General features: G+C 41.6%; 1 protein-coding gene across 9 annotated transcripts in view; it reads left to right on the top strand.

The window, feature by feature from the left end:
- The window catches only part of ITPRID1 (ITPR interacting domain containing 1), a 163,223-nt gene that overhangs the window by 81,381 nt on the left and 53,992 nt on the right, over positions 1 to 27,850 (top strand). For all 9 annotated transcript variants that reach the window (XM_043968071.1, XM_043968063.1, XM_043968079.1 and 6 more), the window contains 2 exons: positions 1,575 to 2,155; positions 4,623 to 4,680. In XM_043968071.1, coding sequence (XP_043824006.1) covers positions 1,575 to 2,155; positions 4,623 to 4,680 — 639 coding nt within the window. The remainder of the gene's footprint in view (positions 1 to 1,574; positions 2,156 to 4,622; positions 4,681 to 27,850) is intronic.

The following is a 27,850-nucleotide window of genomic DNA, read 5'->3' as shown; positions in this document are numbered from 1 at the left end:
AAAGGTCGGAAGGACTCAGATCTAAAGGACTTTAAAAACCAATGGGAGGGCAGCCATGTGGTGCAGTGGATACAGTTGACACTTACTAACTGTGTGACCTTGGGCAAGTCACTTAACCCTCGTTGCCCCACTAAAAAAGAGACTCAATTAAAAACCAATGGAAAGTCTTCTATGTGATCCTTGGTGGTCCTAGGCAGCCTGGGAGCTTTGGGGAAAGGGTACTGAGATGCTTCGAGCTGGGCTTTAGGAAAACCCGTCTAGCAGCTGAATGGAGGATGGAAGGGAGTCGTGGGCAGAAGCTTTGGGCAGGCAGACCAATTAGAAAGAAGTCTATTACAATAATCCAGTTGAGAGGTGATATGGGGAGCTAGGGGGTACAGTAGGTAGAGCCCTAGTCTAGTCGGGAAGATCTAAGTTTGAATTCTGCCTTAGACACTTACTAGTCAGTGTGACCCTGGGGAAGTCATTAAAAAAACATAAACCTCTATTTGCATCAGTTTCCTCATCTGTAAAATAATAATAATATAATTATTAGAAATAACAATAATAGTACTTACATCCCAGGGCTATAATGAGGATCAAATGAGAGAATTATGTATAAAGCACTTTGAAAAGTGGTATATAAATGCTATTATTATAAAGAATTTAAAGCTAATAAGTATCTGAGGGCAGATTTGAATTCACGTCTTCCTGACTCCAGGCCTGGTGCTCTCTCCACTCCACCACCTAGCTGCACCATGCCCATAACGGATGTTCATAAAAGCTTAGGGTCTTCCTAGCATGTTACCTAATTAATCAATTGACAAGCACTTATTAAGCTCCTTTAATTTGCCAGGCATTGGGCTGGACTGTGGGTATATAAAGTCAATGAGGGGAGTAAAACCCACTCTCAAAGATGTTATATTCTAATGGGGGAGGCAGCAAGGACAAAAACAGGGATATTGTTGCATATGGAACAAATATGAAGAAAATTGATACAATGAAATACAAAGTCATCTGGGAGAGAGGGAGCTTCATGCTGAAAGTAGTGCTTGAGCTGAGTCTCAAAGAATATGAGAGGCTCTGTGAGGCAGAGGGAGGAAAAGTCTATTTCAGGCATGGGGGACAGCCAGTGAAAAGGAATGGAGACAAGAAATGGAGTCTTCTGTGAGAGAACAGAGAGGCCTGTCATGATGTCCAGTGAGGCTGGGAAGACAGGCCAGGATCAGTCATGTAGGGCTTTAAAAGATCAGTGGAAGAGTTCCTGGTTTATCCTAGAGGCAGTAGGGAGCCATGGACATTTATTGAGTAGGGGAGTGACACGGTCAGATCTGTGCTTAAGAAAATCACTTTGGCTGCTGTGTGTTGGAGGGAGACCAAGGATGAAGTCACTGCAATGATCTAAGTGAGAGGTGAGGACTTGATGGAAGGTGGTAGCTATGGGAGTGGAGAGAGTGAGAGCTGTTTTAAGTACAGGGTCTCAGCCACCAAGCCAGCTCCAATGACAAAGCCTTAGTCCTCAGTCATCTCAATAGCACTCCTGTGGTTGAATCCAGACTGTGTTTCATAGGTCTCTTTTTCCTTGTCTCATTCAGGACGATTCCGACAGCTGGAAGTGCTAGACCACGTGACTAATGCCTTTTCCTCTCTGCTGAATAATGTCAACAGCCTGCAGAGGGAAGGGGAAGGCAATGCACAGGCAGAGAACCCCAAGCTGGCCCAAGTGAGGGTGAACCAAGACAGACGGAAAAGGCTTGGCCAACTCTTGAGGAGAGCCTCCAAACAGACAGTCAGGAGGGACTGTGTGCAGGGACGAGCAGAGACACTCAGGGTGAAGGAGGACCTTCTTCCCACCCCCGGGGAGCCAGACAAGTGTCCCTCTCTTCAGTCTAGCAGGATGAACGTTGCTGACCACAGCCACCTCAGTCCTTTGACAGAAGAGCAACCTCCTGTGGCCAGCAATAAGCTGGCATCACATGAAGCTTCACCATCTGCTCCAGGCAAGTCAGGGCCTCCTCTCTCGTCCATGGCCTTCAAGAAGCCAGCCCTTCCTTGCACCCCAGAAGGGTCAGCCAGAGACAGAGGCTTCCAGGAGAAAGGGCCGCTTCTGTCCCACAGACTCAGGCAGGTGGTGCACATGGATGGGAAGTCACCTGACTCATTTGAAATGGAAGAGGTCAGTATGATCTGGTGCTGTACCCTCTACCTGTTGGAAACCTAGCCATCCTCCAAGGCCCAGGGGGGCTCCACCCCTAGGAAGGCTTTCCTGACCTGACCTGACCAGCCCAGCACATGATAATCCCTTCCTCCTTTGACCCCTGCTAATGCCTAACATCTGTACCACTCAAGTCTGAGCAAAGATGGGGAGCAGCAGGCAGATCTTCCAAGAGATAGATTTTGGCTGGATACACAGGAACACTTCCAAAAAATGAACCATGAGAACTCTCCAAAAGGGATTTTCTGGGCTGGTAGTGAGTCCCCCGTCACCAGCTGGCATTGAACAAAGTCTGGGTGACCATGAGTCAGGAGTGTTATTGAAGGGATTTTTGTTCAGGTCTGTGTTTCTGGAGGGGGCTCCTGGGGCCCAGGGGACTCTGGGATATGGATCTGTGGTCAAGTTTGTATTATGTTGTCCTTGCTACATTTCCCCTGATCATTACACAAGAAACTTTAGTATTCTGGAAAATGTTTCCAAGAATATCCCTACGTTGATAATTTGTTAATCCTTAGGCAAAATAGAAAATCCATTCCTCACAACATAGCCTGAGAAAATGTTTGTTTTCCTATTGACAGAAGAGTAATGAGAGCCTTGGGAGTTGCATTTTAAAGAGGGGCCCTTGCAAGGTCACATATTTGTTTTTGAAAGACAAACCTTCAAATCCAATTACAAGAAATGGAAAATATGCATGAAACTGGCAGAACTATGGGGCCCATTCTCTTTCCACCTCCCTCACCTTGATGATTGGCTGAGCTTGTGATTGGCTGAGAGAATGGGGAGTCATCTGATCACAGCTGGGAGAGACCTTAAAAGTCATCTAGCCCAGCCCCTTCCTTTTATAGAAATGGAAACTGAGACCCAGCTAGGTCTAGTAACTAGCCAAGTCAACATGCATTTATCAAAGTGCTTACTGAGTTCTATACTCTGGGGTTACAAATGAAGGCAAGCACAATCCCTGCCCCCGAGGAGCTCACAATCTAATGGGGGAGGACAAAATGCAAATGACTCTGTACAGACAACATGTAGAGGGCAAAGCTTAGAGATTATGGCAGCTGTCACACACGGAAGTAGACGGTAGAATAATGTGAGCCCAGGTCTGCCAACTCCATATCCAGCAGTCTTCCCACTCTACCAGACTCAGTCACTATTTTCAAGTGCTTGAAGGATTGCCAAGTAGAAGGGATGTGAAAGGAAAAAGCATGTATTAAGCCTACTGTGTGCCAGGCACCATGCTAAGTGCTCTACAAATATCTCTTTGGATTTAATGGAAGCCAGTTTAGACTTGATTTTTAGCCCAGAGATGAGAATTAGGAGCAACAGATGGAAGTATCAAAGGGATCATCCTCATCACCTTTGTCATCATAATCATTAGAAAGGTGAGACTAAGTTGTTTCTTATACTATTGATCCAGGGTTTCCTGATGCACAGGGAATTTCATCCAATTCAATTGGAGGAGGCAACATGGCACAGTGCAAAGAACACTCCATCCAGATTTGGAAAACCTGAATCGACATCCTACCTTTCAAATTTACCCTACGCTCCTGTGTGTCCTTGACAAATCACTTAACCTCCATAGATCTTAGCTTCTCTAATCTCTAATGAGAGAATTACACTAAATGGCCCCTGATCTCCTCTCTATTTTAGAATTGTAGTCCTGTACTGGTATAATTTAATTATGACATGAGGCAGGGGAGACACAGAGCTGGTCTTGGACCCAGAGAAACCCTGGTTCAAATCCTGTTTCTGATTCCCTACTGACTATGTGACTCTGGGAAGGTCACCTAAGCTCTCAGTGTCCCCAGGGAATTCTCCAAGAACATAAGATACACAGTCCTCTAGATTGCCAAGAATATCAATTGGTGAAAGGACTTTTATTAACAGGAGTTCCTCATAACAATGAAATCACAAATCTTGTCCCTAAACCTCCAAAACATAAATGTGGAACGCTTCTTCCCTAGGGCTGAGGAGGATAGAAAAAATAGGTAAGTCATGGTGCCTGCTGTCATGAAGCTTATAGTCAAGTAGAGCAGCTAAGACATAGTTGTGCATCAATAACTCAAATAAAAAACAGAATGTCACATGTGCATGAGAGAAATACCAAAAAAAGTTGTTAATCCATGTCCCAGGAAGGAGACACCATTTCCAGGAGATCAAGTGGCGTTTGATCCTTCATACTCTCAGGTACGGTTTATTGCCCTGAAACATGAGCTTAGTGACTAATTGCTCTACTCAGTTCCCCAAGGGGCCAACACTTCTAAGCTGGGAGTAGTAAGTAGGCCTATAAGATTACAGAAACAACTTGTAAGAGGAAACAATCTGGATGTTTGTATAGCTTTATAGTTTGTCAGGTTCAATGCCAGGGTAGGGATGCAAAGATGATGGAGAAATAACTGTTGGAACTTATTGTTGCCTTTGGATGTCTCAGGTACAGAGCTTCGAGGAGGAACCTGGAAATCCATTGGAGGGGACCTTAGGCACAGTTGGTAAGAATCAGTCCTTATGATCAATTTCACTACTGGTCATTGTGACAATTAAAAAGTTCTGAAAGACCAAGTTTCGGGGTAAATTAAAATTAGTTTTTTTGACTATGTCTAGAAAGCAGTCAACATTTTGTCAATATTGTTCCCTCAATAGGCAAAGGGGATTCATGATCACTTCTTTAGGTGTTTATGCCTTTGGGGAGATGTCATCAAACATCAATCAAAGCTAGTTGGTGACCCTGGGCAAGTCCCTTAACCCTCATTGCCTCACCAAAAAAATAAATCGGTTAACATGATGGGAGATGGGTTATATTAAAATAAGGGTCTTGGGGGTACATGACCTGTGTCACTCAAATTTTGTTCAAAATACATCAATTTCCTTATCACTATCTTGATAACAGGGAGAGTCAATGCTTCCCCAGACCTGTCTGAGCAAATACAATGAGTAGGAATACACCCAATTAACCTACATTTCAAATTTCTTTTACTGTCTGATTAGATCTTGACCTGGGGACTCTCTAAGCAAAATTTCCCATACTGTCTGGTTTCTGGATGAGGAAAAAGAAAAGTGGAAAAATCTTGGTCCTAATACAATAGTTATTAAATATAAGAGAGAACTATTTATTTGTCACATCATTCTTCCTAAAAGAACATTGAAAACTCAAGTTGATATGTAGAAGTTATGCTTCTTTGCATGTATACATGTCCAATATAACTGCAGAGTACTTGTCAGTGAAATTTGAAAAATCATGAAAGAGAGAAGTATGATCAAAGAAGGGCAAAATCATGATTCTTTTAAAGGAAAATAACAGTCTTCAAATTATAGGCAAGTAATCTTGACACCGATTTCCAGGAAAAGTCTAGAATCAATGGTTAAAGATGTGGTTCGTGAATAACTAGAAAACAATGAAATTATTACAAAGATGATGAAACATAGCTTCATCAACAGGCCATGCCAGATTAAATGTATGTCCTTTTTTGATAGGGTGACTAGTGAATAGATATTGTTTGCTTAGATTTTAGCAAAACATTTATTAAAGTATCTCATGAGGGGAAGCTAGGTGGCACAGTGGATAAAGCACTGGCCCTGGATTCAGGAGGACCTGAGTTTAAATCTGGCCTCAGACACTTAACACTTACTAGCTGTGTGACCCTGGGCAAGTCACTTAACCCCAATTGCCTCACTAAAAAGAAGAAGAAGAAGAAGAAGAAGAAGAAGAAGAAGAAGAAGAAGAAGAAGAAGTATCTCATGAAATTCTCATGAAGCAGATGGCACAATGTGGAGTAGATAATGGTTCATTAAAGTGGACTAAGAAGTGGTTGAACTCTTACTGCTGACTTAGATAAAGGCATATGTGACATTTGCAATAAGTTGGAACAAGTAACTAATGTACTGGACAATAGTGTTAGGATCCAGAAATATAATGATCAGCTTTTTTTATTTTTTATTTATCTTCAGTCACGTCCAACTATTAGTGACCCCTTTTGAGGTTTTCTTGGCAAAGGTGGGGTGGTTTGCCATTTCCTTCACCAGTTCATTTTACAGATGAGGAAACTGTGGCAAACAGGGTTAAGTGACTTGTCTAGGGTCACACAAGTACTAAGTGTCTGAGGCTATATTTCAACTCAGGTCTTCCTGTCTCCAGGCCTGATCGTCTATCCATTGTGCCACCTAGCTTCCCCTCTATTTTTTTCTTTTTTTTTGTGGGGTAATGAGGGTTAAGTGACTTGCCCGGGGTCACACAGCTAGTGTCAAGTGTCTGAGACTGGATTTGAACTCAGGTCCTCCTGAAGCCTGGGCCGATGCTTTATCCATTGTGCCACCTAGTTGCCCCCCTATCTTCCCCTCTTGACAGGCTAGACTAGGAATTCAATTGGGGTGAAAGCAAACTCTTACATTTGGGTTCAAAAATCAATTTCACAGGTACAGAATGGGAGAAGGATGGATAGAAATAGTTTGTCTTTAATGAAAAAAGAGGAAAAAATCTAGACGTTTTAGTGGGTTGCAAGTTTCATAGGTGTCAACTGGGTGACAGAAGTCAGAAGAGTCTATGTGATCCTGGCCTGCATTAAGACAGATTTGGTCCCTCCCTGGCTGATAAATGGTCAAAGTATATAAACAGGCAGTTTTGGGGAGAAGAAATCAAAGCTATCAATAGTCATATAAAATGCTCTAAATCACTAATAATTACAAAAATGCACATTAAACAACTCTACCACCTCACACCTATCAGATTAGCTAACAGGATAGAAAAGGAAAATAACAAATGACATAGAATGTGGAAAAATTGGGACATTCATGCACTGTTGGTGGAGTTGTGATCTCATCCAACCATTCTGGAGAACAATTTGGAACCATGCCCAAAGAGCTAGAAAACTGTGCATACCCTTGGACCCAACCATGCCACTACTAGGTGTAGATCCTCAAGATATCAAAGGGAAAAAAGACTTATTTATACAGAATTATTTATGACAGCTCTTTTTGTGGTGACAAAGAATTCAAAATCAAGGGGATGCCCATCAATTGGGGAATGGCTGAACAAGATGTATTATATGATTGTGATGGAATACTATGGCGCTATCAGAAATGATCAGCTACATGGTTTCAGAAATTCTTGGGAAGACTTATATGAAATGATGCAGAAGGAAATAAACAAAACCAGAACAGCAATATTGTATTATGATCAACTGTGAATGATTTAGCTATTCTCAGTAATACAATGATGCAAGAATATACAATTCCAAAGGGCCCATGATGAGAAATGCTATCTACATCCGTAATAAGAACTAATGGATTGTGAATGCAGATTGAAATACTTTTTTTTACTCTCTTTATTTTTATTGTTTTATTTTGTTTGTATTTTCCTTTGCAATATGGATAATATGGAAGTATATTTTGAATGACTTCACATGTATAATCAATATCAAATTGCTTGCCTTTTCAAGGAGGGAGGAGGACTCTGGGGGAGATATATTTTTTTTTTTTTTGCTTTTTTGTGAGTCAATGAGGGTTAAGTGATTTGCCCAGGGTCACACAGCTAATGAAGTGTCAAGTGTCTGAGGCCACATTTGAACTCAGGTCCTTCTGAATCCAGGGCTGGTGCTTTATCCACTGTGGCACCTAGCTGCCCCTGAGTGAGAGAATTTAGAACTCAAACATTTTTTGAGTTATTATTTACACTTTTTACATGTCATTCGGAACTATTTAATGAAATGACAATAAGTTTTTAAAGAGAGAGAATTTCTAGGAATAAGGTGGTGGTAGCCCAATTGTACTCTGCCCTGGTCAGACCTCAGAAGGAACATTGTTTGTTGCTCTATTCTGGGTGGCACTCTTTAGGATGGATTTTGATAAGCTGGTGGTCATCAAGAGGAAGGCAACCAGGGTGTTGAAGGTTCTCCAATCCATGTCACATGAAAATCAGTTGAAGGAGCTTAGAATGTTTAGCCTGGAGAAAAGTTGGGGTAGTGGGGGAAAGAGACTGACAGGTATTTGAATGGCTATCATATAAAGAAAGGACTCCTGTGGTGTTTGGCCCCAGAGGAGAGAACCAAGAAGCTGGGAAGAAGTTTGACATGAAGAAGAAAAATAACAACTTCCTTCCAAGTCAAGCTGTCATGGAGTGGACTAGGCTGCCTCTGGAGGTGCTGGGCTCCCCTCCTTGGGGTTTTGGGGAAAGATCATAGGATCAGACCCATGTTTGAGGAAGATCACTGTAATAACTGAGTGGATGATTGCCTTGGGGGGAGAAATGCCAACAGCCAGACCGCTTAGTAGTTAGTGCAATAGTCCAGGTAGGAGATGATGAAGGTCTGGACCAGCATGGTCATGGTAATGTCAAATGAAAGGAGCATAGACAAGAGAAGTGTCAGGAGTTGGCACAAGATTGACATTTAGAGGTGAGAATGGGAAGTTGAGCATGATACCTAGAGTGTCTGGGAGGATAGCAGTATCCTTGATAGTCACAAGGAAGTTTGGAAGAAGAGAGGGGTTGAGAGAGAAAAGATCATGAGTTGCTTTGGGGATGAGTTTAATATGTCTACAAGACATTGGGTTTGAGATGTTCTAAAGAGAATTGGAGACTGGAGGTGAGGAGAGAGGTTAGGGCTGGATACATAGACCCCAGATAATCAGCATAGGGATGATAATGGAATCAATGAGAGCTGATTCAATCAGGAAGTGAACAATATAGAAGGAGAAGAGAAGGCCCAGGATAGAGCCTTGGGGGATGCCTATGGTTAGCAAGCATAACCTAGAATGAAACGGGCCATTCCATTTGACAATCAAGAGATCATTGAGAGCTTTGGAGGGAGCCATTTTCAGCAGAATGATGGCAGAAGCCAGGTTTCATAGCACTAAGGAGAATGGAAATGGTTTCATTGTGTGTGATCTGGCACTTCTGGAATTTTGTCCCTGGTCCACAGGCAGATTTCATCAGAAAACCACTAGCACAGCCCTCAGTTCTGTAGGTGGTGGTTCATCCAAACCCCTTGCTTCCCCTTCCCTCTGTGCTTTTGGTCTGCTGTTGGCCAAAAGTTTCTCTCCTTCAAGGCCAATAGAGAAAAGGACAATAATTAAAAATAAATTCCCCCATAGACAGGTCACCCCGGGATGCTGGGTGAGAGAGAGAGACAGAGAGACAGAGACAGAGACTGAGAGAAAGACAAAGACAAAGACAGAGAGTCAGTCAGAGAGACAGAGAGATGGAGACAGAGATAGAGACAGAGACAGAGAGAGAGATGAGAGAGGAAGAGGTTAAGGGAGACAGAGAGAGAGAGAAACAGAGAGAGAGTCAGAGACAGAGACAGAGGGACAGAGAGACAGAGACAGAGACAGAAGACCAGGTAGTAGTCTAGGCCATCTCCAATGTTCAGCAAGACCAATTGTCTTAATGAGCTCAGTTTACCTGAGTACTCATGTGGCTGAATTTTCTGATGTTACTGACTAAGACTCTTCCAACATTATCTTTGGGGAGCTGCTCATCATTAAATTCTTCTCCTGAGGATACAACCAAAAGGGCGTGTTTTGTCATAGACTAATTCACAATGACAAAATCATAGGTCATTAATGTTGCAGAGAATTCTGGTGGGGAGGGAGAGAGAGAGAGAGGGAGAGAGAGAGAGAAAGAGAGAGAGAGAGAGAGAGAGAGAGAGAGAGAGAGAGAGAGAGAGAGAGAGAGAGAGAGAGAGAGAGAGAGGAAAATATTTGTGCCAGCCATCCCCCAAATATTTCTGGCAGTACTGTGGTTTAGCTAACAAGCATCCTGAAAATTTGTCCTTGGTGCTCAGAACAACATTTCCCATTCACCCATACTCTCCTAAGGGATAGGTCTGTCTGAATTGAATATCACTCCCTCACTGAAGCAGCTCCTGTGAGTCCCCATTGCTTCTAGATAAAGCACAGGCTTCTCTGTTTGACCTTTAAAGTACTTTTTGATCTGACTCCAGTGTTTCTCTCCAGGATTACTTCTCATCCTTTCCCTTTCTTCTACCTTCCATCCAGCCTGTCCAACTTTCTGCTCCCTGTATAAGACATTCCATCTCTTGCCTATTTACTTTGGCACAGGCCACCCCCATGCCTGTGTGTCCTCCCTCCTCACCTTCACTTCAAATGAGATAATATTTATAAAGCACATTGTAGGTACTTAAGAAATATATTCTCACTTCTACCCTCCTCCCCTTATAACTACCTGCTCCATTCAAATCCCAGTCATCAGGAGTCACCTCCCAAGATGGCCTTTGACTTCAATCAATTGTTAGAATCTCCCCTTCAATTTGTTTTTAAAAGATTGTTTAAAAAGATTTTATCTTTATGTGTGTGTGTGTGTGTGTGTGTGTGTGTGTGTATATATATATATATATATATATATATATATATATATATATAATATGCACCTCAGTAAATATAAGCACCTTGAATGGAGAGGTCTCTTTTTTTTTTCTTTGTGTCCCAGGCATCTAGCAAGTAGCCAGGTCATAGAGAGTACCCAATAGATGGTTGGTGACTGCATTGAGTAAATCTCATTAATGACCTGGATTCAGCCAAGGCTGGATCCTGCAGCCATCCCAGACAAAGGGGAGCTTCAGCATCTGACCTTTTGTAACCTTGACTTTTGGGATGGCCCTCAGTGATCATCTTGGTCTGCCTCAGCCTAAGCTGGCCAGGGCAGAGGATCTATCTTTCTTCTTGGTGCTGCCAAGTATTTGCCTCAATCTGCTCTCTCATCTTTGGAGCCAGGAAAGAATGGTCAACACCAAAAAACTCCCATCAGCCACAAGAACAGAAAGGCCAGCAGTCCCCAAAGGGGCCTGACTCCTGCTCCGAGGGAGGTGATAGCTCTGCTCCCACAGGCCCTGTCCCCAGACTCTGTTGTCTGCCCTCAATCTCAGTCCGATTGCTTCATTTTTTCTACTCCCCATGAAAAGCAATTCCCAGGCTGCCGTGTATCTTCTTTATATTTCTCCATAATGTCGGCTCTGGCTGTTTAACTGCGGCAAGCTTTATGACAAGGGTAGGTTGTTTCGGGGCTTGGTGATTTTTTTTCTTTCCTAGGAGGTCGGCAAAGACTTCATTTACAGAGATGTCCTCCACCCCCAAATAGCTCTGAATGACTTACAAGGAAAACTGGGCGGATTTCGCTCCCCAAGCTGTTTTACAAATATTACCCCCTTTTTTAAAAAAAATTAGGCAATTTTATCATTGTTATAAATAAGTAATTGTACTGGGGAGCAGGGATAATCCTTATTTAATTAAATTCATCTATACTCCCAGGTTGGCAGCAACAAGACATATGTGAGACTAATACCCACAGCCTGGCTTGCTGCGGTTGCAATTAAAAACCCGCTCTACAGTAGCAGCCGTAGTTTAGTGTTGCTTTTGGCATTTACAAATTCTTTTATTTTGTGACTTTTTTTTTCTACCGTACACATATGCTGGAACAGCTGTTGCTTATTTGTTGTTTATTCAAATCCGTGGGCTCTGGCAGCAAACTCCATTGTTCAGTAATGAAGCCTTCGTCTCTGTCCTGTACTAGGACCCAGTGGCTGGATGACAGGCAGAGGGCTGCCTCCCAGTAGGTTGCCACTGCCGCCACCACCGCCATCACGCTCCATGCTGTTGATTTGGAGTCAAGAGCTAGCCATCAGGAAAGAAAAATGCAAGGTGGATGGGAGGTGGAGTGGAGGGGGTGGAATGCAGTAGAAGGTAAATTGGAGAGGAAGGTCATTCAGTGCTTCCCTGCTCTGTTTCTGCCCTAGTGGAGTATTATTGGCATATAGGTTTTTGCTGAGATTTGGACTTTTGGAAGCAGAGACTTTCCACTCCAACTCTCCCTATTTTTCAATTTTCTCTTTGGTTCACAAGGAGAGGAGCTGCCTGTTCTCATCCTCATCAGCTCTGCTCCCATGCAATGATTTGATCACTAGCCACTCCTATTGGGCAACTCCAAGCCTCCACCCTGGCGTGGGATCACCAAGTTCCACTTCTGTCCTTCTTTGACCCCAGACTTGAGTCCCTGGGCCCTTATGCCCTACTCCACACAGGCCAAGAAGGCCTGGGCTGACCAGAGGCGAGAACTGCTGGTCCCTAGAGCTTGCCTGCCAATTCAGAGACATTAGCCTTCTGGAAAACCCCTGTCTCGCCCAGGAGGCAATCAATCAGGGATGTAACCACCTCCATCTGGCACATTATGACATGGAAACTCACTATTAGCACATTTGTGCTTCGTCTTGTCCCCACTCATGGTGCCAGGGATCAAACGGCATCCTCCTCCTCCTTTCTCTGTAGCAGCTGGGAACACTCTAGCGTCCCAGCATGCAGAGTTAACACATTGGCTCCTGTGACTTATCAAGTAGCAATTCTTTTAATTATCACACCTTCCTTCCCTCTCCCCACCTACTCCACAGACAGCTTGGCACTGGGGGGATATTCTGCGGCAGGCAATCAGGATTTTTTTTTAATTGACTGAATAGTTCCATTAGTGAGACGCCTGTTATTAGCCATTATCAAATGATGGGAACAGTCACTCCATGAGTTGACATAACCCAAAATATTTCTTCAGATGATTTTAATTCCATCAGGGCATTACTATCCCCATTCATTGACTTAAAAGGAAGATAGACACAATAATAGACTGCCTAGAAATATGAATGTAGGCAAGACTCATGGCCCAACAAAAGAGGAAAATAAAAGAATCTTTAAGGGAATTTAAAGCCTTACTATGATTCCCTTCCTTTGCCTTGAGTACACGAAAGTCTGCCTTTCCTTGTTGATTAACTGATGCCATTCATTAACCAATGTGACCCAGCACATTCCTGGGTGAGCAGCAAGCTTTGGAAGAAGTGAGAGTGTTTTTTCTAGAATGTCCAGCTCCTCTTTTAAGACCTAGAAGCTAAAGCCTTTTGATATTGGTAGGATCATCAGAGTTTGCCCTCCAGGTGCAGAGCCTTCAAAAGGCCAGATTTCCCTCCACATCACCAAGTCCAGAAGTCAACAAGCATGTATTAAGCTCTTACTGTTTGCCAGACACTGTGTTAAGTGGTGTGAGTACAAAAAGAAGCAGAGAGTTATATAATCACTTCCCTCAAGAAGTTTATCATCTGATGGTGGAAGGACAACATATAAAAGAAAGTTAAAAAGCTGGCCTGGACCCTTTCCTGAAGACAGAAGTTGAGGGAGAAACTGCCCAATCACAGGAAGGGGCAGACACTGGATGGAGACTTTCTAAGAAGGACTTATTTGGAATGAACCACACAAGTCAAGTGGGAAACTGAAGCTCAGAAGATCATAGGACCCTAGAGCTAAACCTCAAAGGGATCTTAGAGGAAATCAAATCCAACCACTTCATTTTACAGACAAGGGAAGTTACAGCCCAGGGAAGTTAAGGAACTTGCCTAGGCTCACAGAATTCATATCAGATTGAAATTGAACCCAGTTCTTCTGGTTCCAAAGCCCATGCATTAGGACCTTTCTATGGTGACATAGTGCCTGGCTTCTAAAAGGAACTGAACACTTTTCAATATCCATTGTTCATAACAAAGGTAAAAAATCCCAAGGTCACAGAATATTGGAGTTGGTATATTGGCAGCCACCCAGTCCAACCCATACTCCTCCCCAACCAAGAATGCCCACTACAACACACCTGCCCAGTGGTTATCCAGGCTTTGGTTACAAACTTCTAGTGGAGGGGAGGGATGCCCACGAGATGGCCCTTTCTACTTTTGAGAAGCTCCAATCATGAGGGAGTCTTTCTTGACATCAAATCTCCATGTCACTTCTTTTCAACATCCCCATTTTGCTTCCAGTTCTGCCATTCAGAACCCCAAAGAACAGGTTGAAGTCCTTTTCCACAAGCAACACTTCAAATATTTGAACCCCACTCTCATGCACCCTCTGAGTCTTCTGTTCTCCAAGTTATCTATCACCTTTTTCTTCCACTAGTTATCACATGACATAAAGTCATCAGCTTATCAATAGCCTTCCTCTAGTGCAGTGCCCAGAACATTACCTCACATATAGCCTGGCCAGGACAGAGCATGGGGAAACTATCCACCTCTTATCACTGGAAACTTTGCTTCCTGAGGTGGTCCAAGACTGCTCTTGGCCCCTTTAATAGAAGAGAATTCTGTGTTTCCTGCAAGGCCTTGAACTGCTCATCTGACTAATATTTATTATGTCTCAGGCAGGTGGTGTGCTAGGTGCTAGGCATGCAAAGATAAAAAGGAACCAATACTGGCTTCCAGGTATATAGTTCAATATTAGAATAGGAGTTCTGGGTAGACACTACTTTGTTACTTTGGGAGTCTTCTGGGTTTTGGGAGGGGCAGTTTGAGGCTGGGTCAGGTAATCGTGTGTGCCAGGTAGAAGAGACTTTTGCAAGCCAAAGCATAAGTCATAACAGGGGCAGGGTGTCCACACTCAAAGTAGATGTCCACACTCAAAGGCCTACAATTAGTGTGTCTGTCTGCCAGAAGCCCGTGGACTCTCTATGTGTCATTTCCCTGCTTCCCACCATCATTTCCCTTCCCTCACTCCTCCCTCCTACTGCACTGACTGATCTGCAATATGGGCGCTGTTGTCTCTGGCCAAGTGTTAATTAAAAGAAAAGCTTCATGTAATCACTGAATCCACTGGCTCAGTCTCATAGCAATGGAATTGTGTCCAAGGGGAGAGGCCACTGAAGAGGTCATCTATTGCCAGGAGACCCAGGCAGCACAAACCAGATGTTCAAACCCCAAATCAATTGTCTTGGTGGAGCTGTCAACAATCAGGTCCTGAAAAGCAGAGGCTGTGCAAAAGAGTTTGAGTTCTTCCTTCTTCTGAGCAAGCATAGGACTGTAAGACCTGCAATCTTCTCCTTGGGTAGATAGAGTGTGGTAATGAATGGAGTTCAAGAACGAGAGTCAGGAAGACTTGGATTTCAGTTCCATCTCTGATACTTCCCAGCTGTGTGACCCTGAGCAGGTTCCCTAAACAGTTTCCTTATTGTTAAAATGGGCATAAAAATGACTCTAGTCCCTCCTCAGCTCTTGGAGTTGTTATGAGGGTCAAATGAGATGATATATACAAAGCCCTTTGAAAATGTTAAAATGCTACATAAATGTCATTTCACGTTATTATTGTACTCACCCATTTGCTTTTAGAATAAGCATGATGCTTTGGCATAGCATGTGGGAAATAGGCAGTGCCAATAGAGAGGTCAGCTGTTAGGGTAAGGAGATGGGCTCATTCATTACTCTAAGGCATCTGCTTCTGAATTCTTACCCCAAAAAGAGAAACCTTTTTTTTTTTTTGTCCTCCACTGGCCACTTTGAGGAATCCACTGCTCTCTACAAGGAGAGTGGAGCCTAGGACTGTTTTTCTTTGGGAAGAGAGGTTAGAGAGACTGTGTGCCAGAGCAGCTGAGTTTGTGATTGATTTCTTCAGCTGCCAGGACTTGCCGCCTTCTGCTGCCCACACGAGACATCAATGAGGATATCTGACATGGTCTATTTCCCTCTATCATCTGCAATTTGCCCACCTGCATGGTAATAGCAAAGGTTTCATTCAGGAAATGGGCTGAAAATATTAACCAGTGGGACTTGAGGTTAATGGAAGAAATAGAATATCATTTGATAATATTAGTTCTCTAGGATACATATGAAATACACACATGTGTATACATATGTATGCATGCATATATATGTGTGTGCGTGTGTTCATGTGTGCATGTGTGTGTATAATTTTAGGTACTGCTTTCCAAAATATTTTTATGATTGGTCTGTAAGAAATATTAGACTCATATCATTATTATTATAATTCTATTGAGTAGGTAGACTTCACTGCACTTGGAGTCTGGCCTGACTCAGATACTTATTAACTGTGTGACATTGAGCAAGTCACTTAACCTCAGTTTCCTCATTTGTTAAATTTGGATTATAGTAGTACCTACCTCACAGAGTTGTTATAAGGCTCATATGAGCTAAATATGTAAAGTCAGTCAATGAATGAACATTTATCAAGCACTTACTATGTGCCAGACACTGTGCTAACTTCCGGCTGCGCAAAGAAAAACTAAAAGATTGCCATGCTATCAAGGAGATCAGAGTCAAAAAGGAGACAATATACAAACAAACATCGGCAAGATAAAGTGGAAAGTGTTCCAATTAAGAGGCCTTGAAAAAGCTTGAGATTTGAAGGAAGCCAATGGAGCTCAGAGATGGAGATGAGGATGCATGGGGATCAGTGAGTATGGAGAGAGTGGAGATAGAGGAGCATGTGCAAGAAACAGCCAGGAGGCCAGGGGCCCTGGATCCCAGAGTATGTTCTGGAAAGGAGGAAGGAATAAGAAGACAAGGAAAGTGGGAGAGAACTGGGTTATGATGGACTTGAAAGTCAAACAGAGTATTTTGTATTTGACCCTGAAGGTAATAGGGAGAGGACCGAGAGAGTTTAAGCATGAGGAACAGCCAGTGTCACTGAAACTCAGAGTACTTGGAGGCATGCAAGGTCTCAGGAGATTGGAAAAGTAAGAGGGGAATAGGTTATGAAGAGCTTTGTATACCATCCAGAGGATTTTGTATTTAATCCTAGAAATTATAGGAGTTAAAGGAATTGGTTGAATGGGATAATATCATCACACCTGAGCTTTAGAAAGCTCAATTTGACAGCGGGGTAGAGGATGGTCTGAGTGGGGAGAGACTTGTGAAAGAGAGCAGCTATCAGTCTACTACAATACCCCAGGTGGGAGGTGAGTACCAGGGTGACCACAGTGTCACAGGAGAGTAGGGGGCATGTATGAGAAATGTTATGAAGGTAGAAAAACAGGGCTTAACCATTGATTGGAGAGAGCAAAGAGCTGAGAGTGACATCTAGGCCAGGCCTTCTTAAACTTTTTCCATTCGTGACTCCTTTTCACGCAAAAAAATTTTATGCAACCCTGAGTATCTAAGTATACAAAATAGGTATACAAATCAAACATTTATTGCCAATTTTTCTCAACCCCCACATGCGGTTACATGACCCACTACTATTTTGTACTACTATTATCCAAATTTAACAGATAAACCTGAGGTTAAGAGTAGTTAAGTGGCTTGCTCAATGTCACACAGTTAATAAGTATCTGAGTCAGGCCAGACTCCAAGTGCAGTGGAGTCTACCTACTCAATAGAATTATAATAACAATAATACTTTGCATTGTATTGATATTCTACTGAACTCATATATTCCAGTTTACCCTTTCCCCAATTGTCTAAGAGTACTATTTCTTTCCTTTCCTTTCCTTTCCTTTCCTTTCCTTTCCTTTCCTTTCCTTTCCTTTCCTTTCCTTTCCTTTCCTTTCCTTTCCTTTCCTTTCCTTTCCTTTCCTTTCCTTTCCTTTCCTTTCCTTTCCTTTCCTTTCCTTTCCTTTCCTTTCCTTTCCTTTCCTTTCCTTTCCTTTCCTTTCCTTTCCTTTCCTTTCCTTTTCCTCTTCCCTCTTTTATTTCCTTTCTCAATATCAAGAAGTTTGTTTTGTTAGGGACTGTTTCCTCTCAGAGGATGAAGTATTAGACATGGGTCAGTATGACCTGAATTCAAATCCAACTGTGGACATCTGTGTGACCCAGGACGAATCACTTATCCTCTATCTGCTTAAGTTTTCACATCTGGAAATGCAGATAATACTAGCACCTGATTTCCAGGGTCATTGTGAGGATAAAATGAGCTAGTAATTATAAAGTGCTTTGCAAAACTCAAAGAACTCTACAAATGGAGGTTATTATTCTGCCTCATAACCACTACCCTTCCTATACTCATTTGTTTCTCTGCTGAGTTTAACGTATTCCTACTCCAAAATGTCGGTTTAAAGGTTCAACCCTTATTCGTCCATTTTAGATTTAGAAAAAGTTTCAACTAATGCCCCTACTTTGCCTTCTCTATGTTTGTATATTTGTCTGGTACACCCAGATTCTGAGAAGTAGAAAGTTCTACCCACTTCATCCTTTTTAAAATACTAATATATTCCTCTTCTTTTTCTTTCCAGTTTGTTCAACCATTTCCCAATTGTCTAAGAGGCTATTTAAGACCCTCCTTAAATGTTAATTCTTTTCTTTTCTCTCTTCCCTCTTTTAATTCCTTTTTCAAGATCAGGAAGTTTGTTTTGCTAGGGGCTATTTCCTCTTGGAGGATGAAGCATTGGACATGGGTCAGAATGACCTGAGTTCAAATCTAACTGTGTACAGCTGTGTCCACTTAATTTAAGTGTATGGAAACATACCCTTCTTTTTATCTTTTGCAAACCCTTGGAAGAAATCCAATCCACTCGCAGAACCTCTTTTCTGTCTTATTTAACCCCCTTTGATACCTTTTGAAGAGGTTAAAATTATAAAGGGATCCTCATTTCTTCTCCTCCATAAAATTTTTCTTAACAATATGCCATCATACATCTCCTTCTAATTGTTCAAATACATTTATCCCTCTTGGTTTTTCTGGACTTTTGTGCTTACATACCAGAGTTTCTAATCTTTTGATGATAAATACTTGACAATTTTCTGTTCTATTTATCATGAGTATCTTCTGTTTAACTGTTCCAGAGGCAGGCCAGCTATGCTGGCCCTTCAGAGAACCAGGGATATTCTTGAGGTGTTGGGGGGTGTCATGTCTCTAGTGCCATTGGAGTTGTGTTCCTCTATTGTTAGTTGACAATGACTACTCCAGTTGGGTTTAACCACTTTAAGTGGATTAGCTTTTACAAAGGGTTCTTTACTTAGATGGTATATCAAGGACAAAAGTGTACCTCCACCACCTGAGGGTCACACTCTCCCCTACACTACTTTGATCTCTGGGGAGAGTAGGCTCAGATTTAGCACAATTTCTCCATAACAATGCTCCAACCAAGTTCACATCCAGATATAGCATCAAATCTGAATAAATCCTTGTCTCAGCCAAAAATTCCCTCCCTAAGTTCACTCCTTGTTCTTAGTGCATCAAGGTTGGGCTGCTGCAAAATCTGGAGTGGATTCCAACTCTCAGAATCTCAACCTCAGGTGGCTCCCAGGCTCTTGGAAGCTCACTCTACTGACCTTTCAAAACTCACAAGGTTGTATTCTCCAATCTCTTTACCTTCCATGGAAAAGAACAAGTGCAGAAGCAAAGGGCTGAGTCACATTTCATAAGGCCACATGTGGACCTCAGTGGGAAAAAGCTCAAGGCCAAGAAATAGCATCATTTCCCACCAGACTCCATCAGGAAAGGAGGCCAATCAAGAGTGAGCAGCCAGAGAAAAATGACCAAGGCTCTGATTGCTAGTACCTTTTGGAGGTACTCCCAGTTCTGGCTGTGCAGTCAATCTAAAAGGCTTTTCCAAAACACGTGATTAGCATCCCCAAAACAACTCCAGAATGTTTCTACATCTCCAAGTCTCTAGGAGTCATTCTATTACATCAGCATTCTCTTTTCTGGATTAGAGGGCTGCGTGTGGAGCACTAAAGTCCCCCTAAAACTTCCCTTAATAGAAGAGGATATTTTTAAGTTGTGAGGAAAGCTAAGCACAGTATGACATACACACTAAGAAAAGGTCTCAAATCTAGAGATAGTATGGGTAAGCTGGCATGAGCTAACAGTCCACAGAAGTTGTCACGAGCATAGGGAGGCAAACCACAAACAAATAATTCTGAAAATTAAGGAGAGTGATAGAGTTGTCCAAAGAAACTGATGAAAATTCAAAAGGAAAATTCTTGCTCATCTAGGATTTCCAAAGACGTGGACAGGTGGGCAGGTAATTGAGGCTAAATTCCAGAGTAGCTGACACCTGTCTCTAAAAGAGCTCTGTGGGACAGTGGGGAGAGTGTTGGACTTGGGGTCAGGAAAAACCATTCAAATCCTACCTCAGACACTTACTATCTGGGTGAACCTAGACTAGGCATCACAATTCTCCCAACATCAGTTATCCACAATAATAATGAAAGAATCCACTCTGCTCTGCCCTAATCAACAATATTTGTGGTCTGGCTTTCATTCTGAACACAGCAATTTAGGAATGATTTTGATAAACTAGAGGTTGGCTATTGAGAATAACCATGACTGTATGGAAAGATAGACTGAAAATTAATTGGAAACTAAATAATGTAATCCTAACAAATGAGTGGGCCAAACAACAAATCATAGAAACAATCAATAACTTCATCCAAGAGAATGACAACAATGAGACAACATACCAAAACTTATGGGATGCAGCCAAAGCAGGAGAAATGATATATCGCTAAATGCTTACATGAATAAAATAGAGAAAGAGGAGATCAATGAATTGGGCATGAAATTTAAAAAGCTAGAAAATAACAAATTAAAACCCCCAATTAGGGGCAGCTAGGTGGCGCAGTTGATAGAGCACCAGCCCTGGAGTCAGGAGTACCTGAGTTCAAATCCGACCTCAGACACTTAACACTTACTAGCTGTGTGACCCTGAGCAAGTCACTTAACCCCAATTGCCTCACTAAAAAAAACCAAACAAAAACAAACAAAAAAACAATTAAATACTGCATTAGAAATCCTGAAATTAATCAAATAAAATTAAAATAATTAAAATAAATTAATAAACAAAATCCTTAGATTAATAACATTGAAAATAATAAGACTATAGAATTAATAAATAAAATTAAGAGCTGATTTTATGAAAAGCCAACAAAATAGATAAACCTTTTCTTAGTTTGATTTTTTTTAAAAAAGAGAATAAGCATGAATGTAAAGGGGACCAAAAATTATACCAAAGGAGCATCAGTTGTGGGACCCCAGGAGAAACTCAGTTCAAGTCTAGAAACATTTACAAAGCAGCCCCTATGGAGAAAGTGCTGTGCTGGGTGCTATTTATTCAAAACTCAACTCCCAAAGTAGGCAAGGCCCTTCAGAAGTGTATATTCTACTGCCACCATATAGAGTGCAGCCTCTGACTAGTTAGCCTCACTGGGGTATTTTAAGGTTGGCAAATAATTTATATGGTTCATCTCCTTTGGTCTTCACAAGAATACCATTTTTCAAATAAAGAAACAAAGACTGCTAGAGAGAAGATGTTACTTATCTAGGGTCATTCAATTAATAAGTGCCTGAGGCAGGATTTGAACTCAGGTCTTCGAATCCAATGCTCTAACCATTAAACCACCTGGTTGCCTCCCAACTGACAATCACAAAATGATAATAACAATAACACATTTGTATAGTGCTTTAAGGTTTTTAAAGTACTTTGCAGATCAGTAAATGATGTCAGGTTACGATGGTACCTGTGTTATCATTTCTCCAGTGAGCTCCCAGGTGAGGAAACTCTCTCCACTAATGCACGTTTGCACCTTCTATGCTTTGTAGTCTAGGAGATTTACCTCGGACACTAGGAGGTTAAGTGAATCACCCAGAGCCATAGAGCTAAGACTTCACAGGTGGGACCTGAACCCTCCCTATCTTTATGTACATTATAATAATCATAGTAATAATAATGGTGCTGATAAGAATGTTGACTATTGTATAACTAGCTATAAGAATAATAGTTAATAGCGTTATGGTGCTATAGGCTTTACAAAGTTCTTTATAGACACTGTCTCCTTTGATTCTCATGACCCTGTGTTATTATCACCCCCATTTTACAATGAAGAAATTTAGGTTTTAGTGGTTAGGTTACTTTCCCAGGATGTCTTTGCCAGATCATGTCTTAGGCAGGATTTTAATTGATATCTTCCCGACATTGGGTACAGTCCTCTATTTATGATACCATAAAAAGTTTTTATGATTGAGTGGATACTAACAACTGGGAAGGGGGATGTGAAAAGACTGCATCAAGGTCTTAAGGCTGAACTGACTCTAGGGTTCTGTTGGGCAGAAGTAAAGAGGAGAGTGTGTTCCTGAGTATGGAGGATTGTTTTGTTTGTTTGTTTGGTTTGTTTTTTGTTTTTTTGCAGGGCAATGGGGCTTAAGTGACTTGCCCAGGGTCACACAGCTAGTGTCAAGTGTCTGAGACTGGACTTGAACTCAGGTCCTCCTGAATCCAGGGCCAGTGCTTTATCCACTGTGCCACCTAGCTGCCCCCTGAGTATGGTTTTACAAAGTATGAGTCATGGAAGGACAAACATGGGAGAGATTCAAACCAATAGGACACTGCCTACTGGACCTGGTCAAATGCAAGATCAAGACAGTGAATGGAGGTGTTAGATTTTTCTTTCTCAATTACCAAGGCCAAGGAAGGTCAGAACAGGATGCTGGAAGCAGTAAACACTTGGCAATCATGTCTCCATGGGCTTTAGTAAATTCCCATCCACCTCTACGTATTTGCTTCTCATCACAAAAGAGAGCGATACAGGTGTGGAGAATTCATAGTCATAAGATACGATACATGAGAAGGGTCTGAGCCATCGATAGTTATGGAAGGACAGTGGTGCTTTTGTCATATGGCAGGGTGAAATAAATCAAAATGCATGGAGTAGTGGTTCTGTGGAAGGTGCACTTGAAATCACATTGATTCTGTTGTTCAGTCATTTCAGTCATTTTCGACTTTTCATGACCCCACTTTGAGGTTTTCTTGGCAAAGAGACTGGAGCAGTTTGCTATTTCCTTCTCCACCTCTTTTTATAGATGATGAAACTGAAAATTAAGTCATTTGCCCAGAGTCACAAAGATAGTAAGTATTTGTCACCGGATTTGAACTCAGGTCTTCCTGACTCCAAACCCAGCATTCTACCCATTGTGATACCTAGCTGTCCGTGAAACCACAAATACACTTACTAATCCCCCAATTCTGCTTAAATATTCAGTGTTGGAAGAATAACACTATGCTATGAAAGAGAAAAGTTTGGAGAACTCCTGAGATAATACAACAGTGCATCCATGTGTGGAAAAGTAGGTTCCAGATGAAGAAGGCTGCCCAATGCACTGCCTCAGAGCTTGAAAGTATCAAAAGTCAGTAATACTCTTGTGTTGACACAGGGGAGAATAGATGCATCCCTTCACCCAATTCTGAAATGAGGTTTCCAGATTCTGTCACTGAGAGAGGCTGAAGTTAAGACCCACATTCTCCCAAGACTAATGATGGAGAAGACAAAAGGTATAGCAGCAGGAGCCCTGATTTTGGGGGAAGCAAAATACTTGCATGACTTGTAGGTGGCAATGGAGGATTTTGGTCTTGTTGTAGTGACAAAGGGTAGACATGGTATGGACTTCACTCGAGGCAGTATATTCTTAGGTAAAAGACTGCTGTACTAGGTGACACATTGTATAGAGGGTTGAACATGGACTCAAGAACTGAGTTCAAATGCCACCTTAGACATGTAGTTAATGTGTGACCCTGGGCAAGTCACTTAAATGCTTTGTATCTCAGTTTTTCATCTGTGAAATGAAGAGGTTGAACTTAATGGCTTCCAAGCTTCCTTCCAACTCCAAATCTATGATCCTATGGCCCAGTCCCTGGGTGGTGATGCCTTAGAGCATCCATCCTTCCTAGTCATATGAAGGCAACCCTTAGATTTCTACAGCTCCTGGCTAAGAAGCAAGTAGCTCCTCTTGATTGGAAGCTTGACTTGAAGCTTGAAGGAGAAGCGTTCTCAGGAGTGGACTGGCTTCCTTGCTGTAAAGGCAAAGATGGCTGTCTTTGTGAATTATGGCCCTTCTATGAAAGAGCAGTTAGATTTTTCTCCTTGGTCTCTGAGGTCTGACCCTCTCTGGGATGTGTAGTCAGTAATGGGATGCATAAACCAAAGGTTTGAGCAATTTAGTGACTTTTCTCTTGTAGTTAAAAATTGGTTTCCAAAAGGGTTAGACTGATCCACAACTCCATCAAAAACATAGCAGCGTGTATGTTGGTTTTTCTGAAATCAATTGATAAACATTTATTCAGTATCTACAACATTCCCTGTGCTAAGAACTGAGGATACAAAGAGGTAGAAGACAGTTTGTGCTCTCAGAGTTTACAATCTAATGACCGAGGCAACATGCAAATGAAACAAAGCAAGCCATATACAGGCTAAATAGGAAATAATTAATAGAGTGAAGGCAGTAATATTGAGAGGATTTGGGGGAAGGCTTCCCATAGAGTGGAATTTTAGTTAAAACTTAAAGGAGAGGGAAATTTTTCCAGTTATAGCATACAACCAGAGAAAATGCCCAGAACTGAGAAATGAAATATCTTCTTTATGGAACAGCCAGGAAGCCAGTATCAGTGGATCAGAGTATATGTCGGGGAGTAAGGTGTAAGAAGACAGAAAAATAGGACTGGTTGTGTTATATAGGGTTTTAAATGCCAAACAGCATTTAAACAATGGGGGTATATTGGAGAGATATTTCAAGGATGAAATCAACAAGCTTTGGCAACATCTTGGACATGGGGGAGGTTGACAGAAATTAGAGAGTCTAGGATGACTCAGATTGTAAGACTGGAGGACTGGGAGGATGGTCTTATGCTCTACGGTAACAGGGGAGGTAAAATATATGAAAATAGAGGGAAAGTTAATGAGTTCCATTTTAGATGTATTAAGCTTAAGATGTCAACTGGCCATCCAGTTTGAACTATCTAAAAATCAGTTAGTGATGTGAAGTTGGAGATCAGCAGAGAGTTTGTTAAATCCATAGAAATAATAAGCTCACCAATTGAAGTAGTAGAAAGGGAGAAAAAAAGAGGACCCAGGATGGAACTCTGAGGTTCTAGCCTATGGTTAGAGGTCATGATCTGTATGAGAATCTAGAAAAGGAGGCAGAGGAGAAATCAGAAGGAGAGATAGGCATTCTAAAAACCTAGATAAAAGAGAGTATTAATGAAGAGAGAGTGATGAACAATGCCAAAGGCTACAAAGAGGTCAAGGAGAATGAGGATTGAGAAAATGTCACTGGATTTGGCAACTAAGAGATTATTAGTGTCTTTGGAATGAGTAGTTCCCGTGAAAAATCAGGAAGCTAGATTGTAAGTGACAAGAGAGAAAGAGGAGGAACCTGTTGTAGACAGCCTTTGCAAGGAGTTTAGCTACAAAGGTCAGAAGAGATATTGGATGATAGTTATCAGGGATGGAAGGGTCAAATGAGGATTTGCTTAGGATGGGGGAGACATGGGCCCTTCTTCAATGATTCATTCTATTTTTTATGATCTTTACCAATTGTGAGATAAAAGCTCAAATTTGCTCCAATTTCCATTTATTTTGTTTTAAGAGATTTAGAACTTATTTCATATGGCTGTTTCTTCTGAAAATAATGTCTTTTGTCCACTTATTCAATGAAGTGTGACTCTAAATCTTAGAGTTGTGTCAATTTCCTATATATCAAATATCAGATTTTTTATAGAGGTCTTTTCCTTAGAAATTAAAAAAAAGTGCTATCACTAAAGCAAAAATGAAATAAATAAACTAATAACCTCTCCTCTACAGAAGGTTGTCCTGGGATCCAGTCAATTGTAAAAATAAATAATTAATTAAATTTAAAAATAAATAAAAGGAGATTGAAAGGAGGGAAAGTAGAAGAGTGAAAATAGAAATGCCATAAACTCTGCTGACAACACATGCACTAAAAGCTTTAGAATCTCACTTAGACATACATAGTTGCTGGTCAGGGGAATCACTGGTTGACACTAGCATAAACCTCTTCTTGTCAACAGTTCTACCCACCTGTCAGATAACCACATAAACTGACTGTGATAAAATAGAAACCTGATTTCATCCTAAAATAACACTGCCATCAAGCTCTCTTTAAATCAAAGACCCTGGATAAATAGACAATGACTAATTCTAAAGACAACCACAAGCACAAAGAATATGGCATAAATTCAACAATATTTTAAAAGTTCATATTGACAAAGAAAAATCAGGAAATACCAGATGAATACTTCTGTTACATTTGCCTGCCTGGAAAGTCTTTAGTGCTATATTTTTAGATATACATGAAACCCATAGCTCAAAACAGATCTCTGGTTTTGTATAAACTATCTTCACTCTTGGGGACTTCCTCAAAAAATGTCTCCCTGACTCATTCCCTACCCCCACAGATTTCTCTGGGAGCACCAGAATTTGGTTCATTTATGGATGTCCATAAAAATAGGGTAAGATTCCTTGATATCCCTTGTAAATCCTCAGTCTAACAAGATATCTAATTTGTGTGTGTGTGTTTGTGTGTTTGTGTGTGTGTGTATGTGTGTATGAAGGAGGGTTAAGTGACTTGCCCAGGGTCACACAGCTAGTAAGTGTCAAGTGTCTGAGGCCAGATTTGAACTCAGGTCTTCCTTAATCCAGGGTTGGTGCCTTATCCACTGTGCCACCTAGCTGCCCCCCAAATACCTAAACTTAAACAGCCATGAACCTTCTCTGTGCCCTCCCCCAACCCCCAAAGCATATAAAACTTGCATGCAAATCTGTAAAAAGTTAAGACAATTCCCTTTATTATCCAGTGGGTTCTATCCTCTAGGGATTCAAATAATCACATATACTTACAATGCTAATACCCCTCTAATTCTTCTCTAGGAGAAAACATAGAATTGTTAGAGACTCAAATTGCTGCTCCAGGGAGTCCCACCTCCCAATGATCTATTATCTATGCAGTTCACTAGAGATACAATAATACCCCGTTACCTCCAACTCCCTAAAGAGTTAGGCACTCAAAATCAATAAAATGTTGAACTCCCTCTTCCAGACCTGCACAGTCTACATAACTCACAATACCATTGAAAGGTGCATTCAAGGTCTACTCCTCAGTATTGTAGCTCTATCCTATGCAGTATCTTATCTCCAGTTTCTACTTGGTTTAAGAAATTCTCTGCTTGGTCCAGTAAGTTATTTGATTGGTCCAGGAACTTAAAAAATTCTAAGAACTTGGATATATCAAGAAATTCCCATGATTGTTCCAAAAGGCTTTCTATCATCTAATACCACTGCCAGCTCAAATTTCCTCAGTTTCCACATTGATCACTCTGCTGCTATCCTCATCTATGACCATACCTGGAAATATCTGGGACCTAGGAGAGGATGTGTAAGTGGACATGCCCTCCTGAGAACCAAGTTAGAATTTCCATGTCTCTTCCCTCTTCTCTGTTCTGGTCTCTCCCCCTTTCCCTAGTCTTTCCAGGCTTTAGGTTTTTTAAAGGTAAAGGCACAAAGATATAGCTCTGCTGAACAAATTGGATGTGAATCATCATCAATGAGGCTGCAGTTGTACCATCATCTGTATGAATGGATTGTATCCTTCTTGGCTTATGCATGTGTGGAGAGAGAGGGCTTTTCAGCTAACTCAGAACATTTTTTTGGTGAGGCAATTGGGGTTAAGTGACTTGCCCAGGGTCACACAGCTAGTAAGTGTTAAGTGTTTGAGGTCAGATTTGAACTCAGGTCCTCCTGAATCCAGAGCCGGTGCTCTATCCACTGCACCACCTAGCTGCCCAAACTCAGAACATTTTAGAGCATCCAGGTGATCCTTTTGGAGGACCATCCTATTTCTACAAGGTCTCCCTATACCAGGATGGAAGCTACAGGTGAATCATAAAGGTGAGTTCCTAATTATCAAGAACTAAACTCTGCAAGCTGAGATGTAATTGATGCTTCAGTGCCATGATCTGATTTAAGACAAGACTCTATCAGGCCTTGCAGCCCAGAGCTATTCATAGCATCATTTGATTTAGAAGAAATTATTTAAAATCTATTCCTCTGATGTTGTGGGGTTCCATGATTCATAGACATGTGCCATTATCTGGAGAATTAGTGTTAATATGACAAT

Source organism: Dromiciops gliroides, chromosome 1, assembly GCF_019393635.1.
Source record: "Dromiciops gliroides isolate mDroGli1 chromosome 1, mDroGli1.pri, whole genome shotgun sequence".
Lineage (NCBI taxonomy): Eukaryota > Metazoa > Chordata > Mammalia > Microbiotheria > Microbiotheriidae > Dromiciops > Dromiciops gliroides.
Note: the sequence above shows the minus strand (reverse complement) of the source record. Positions and strands in the feature narration are given on the sequence as shown.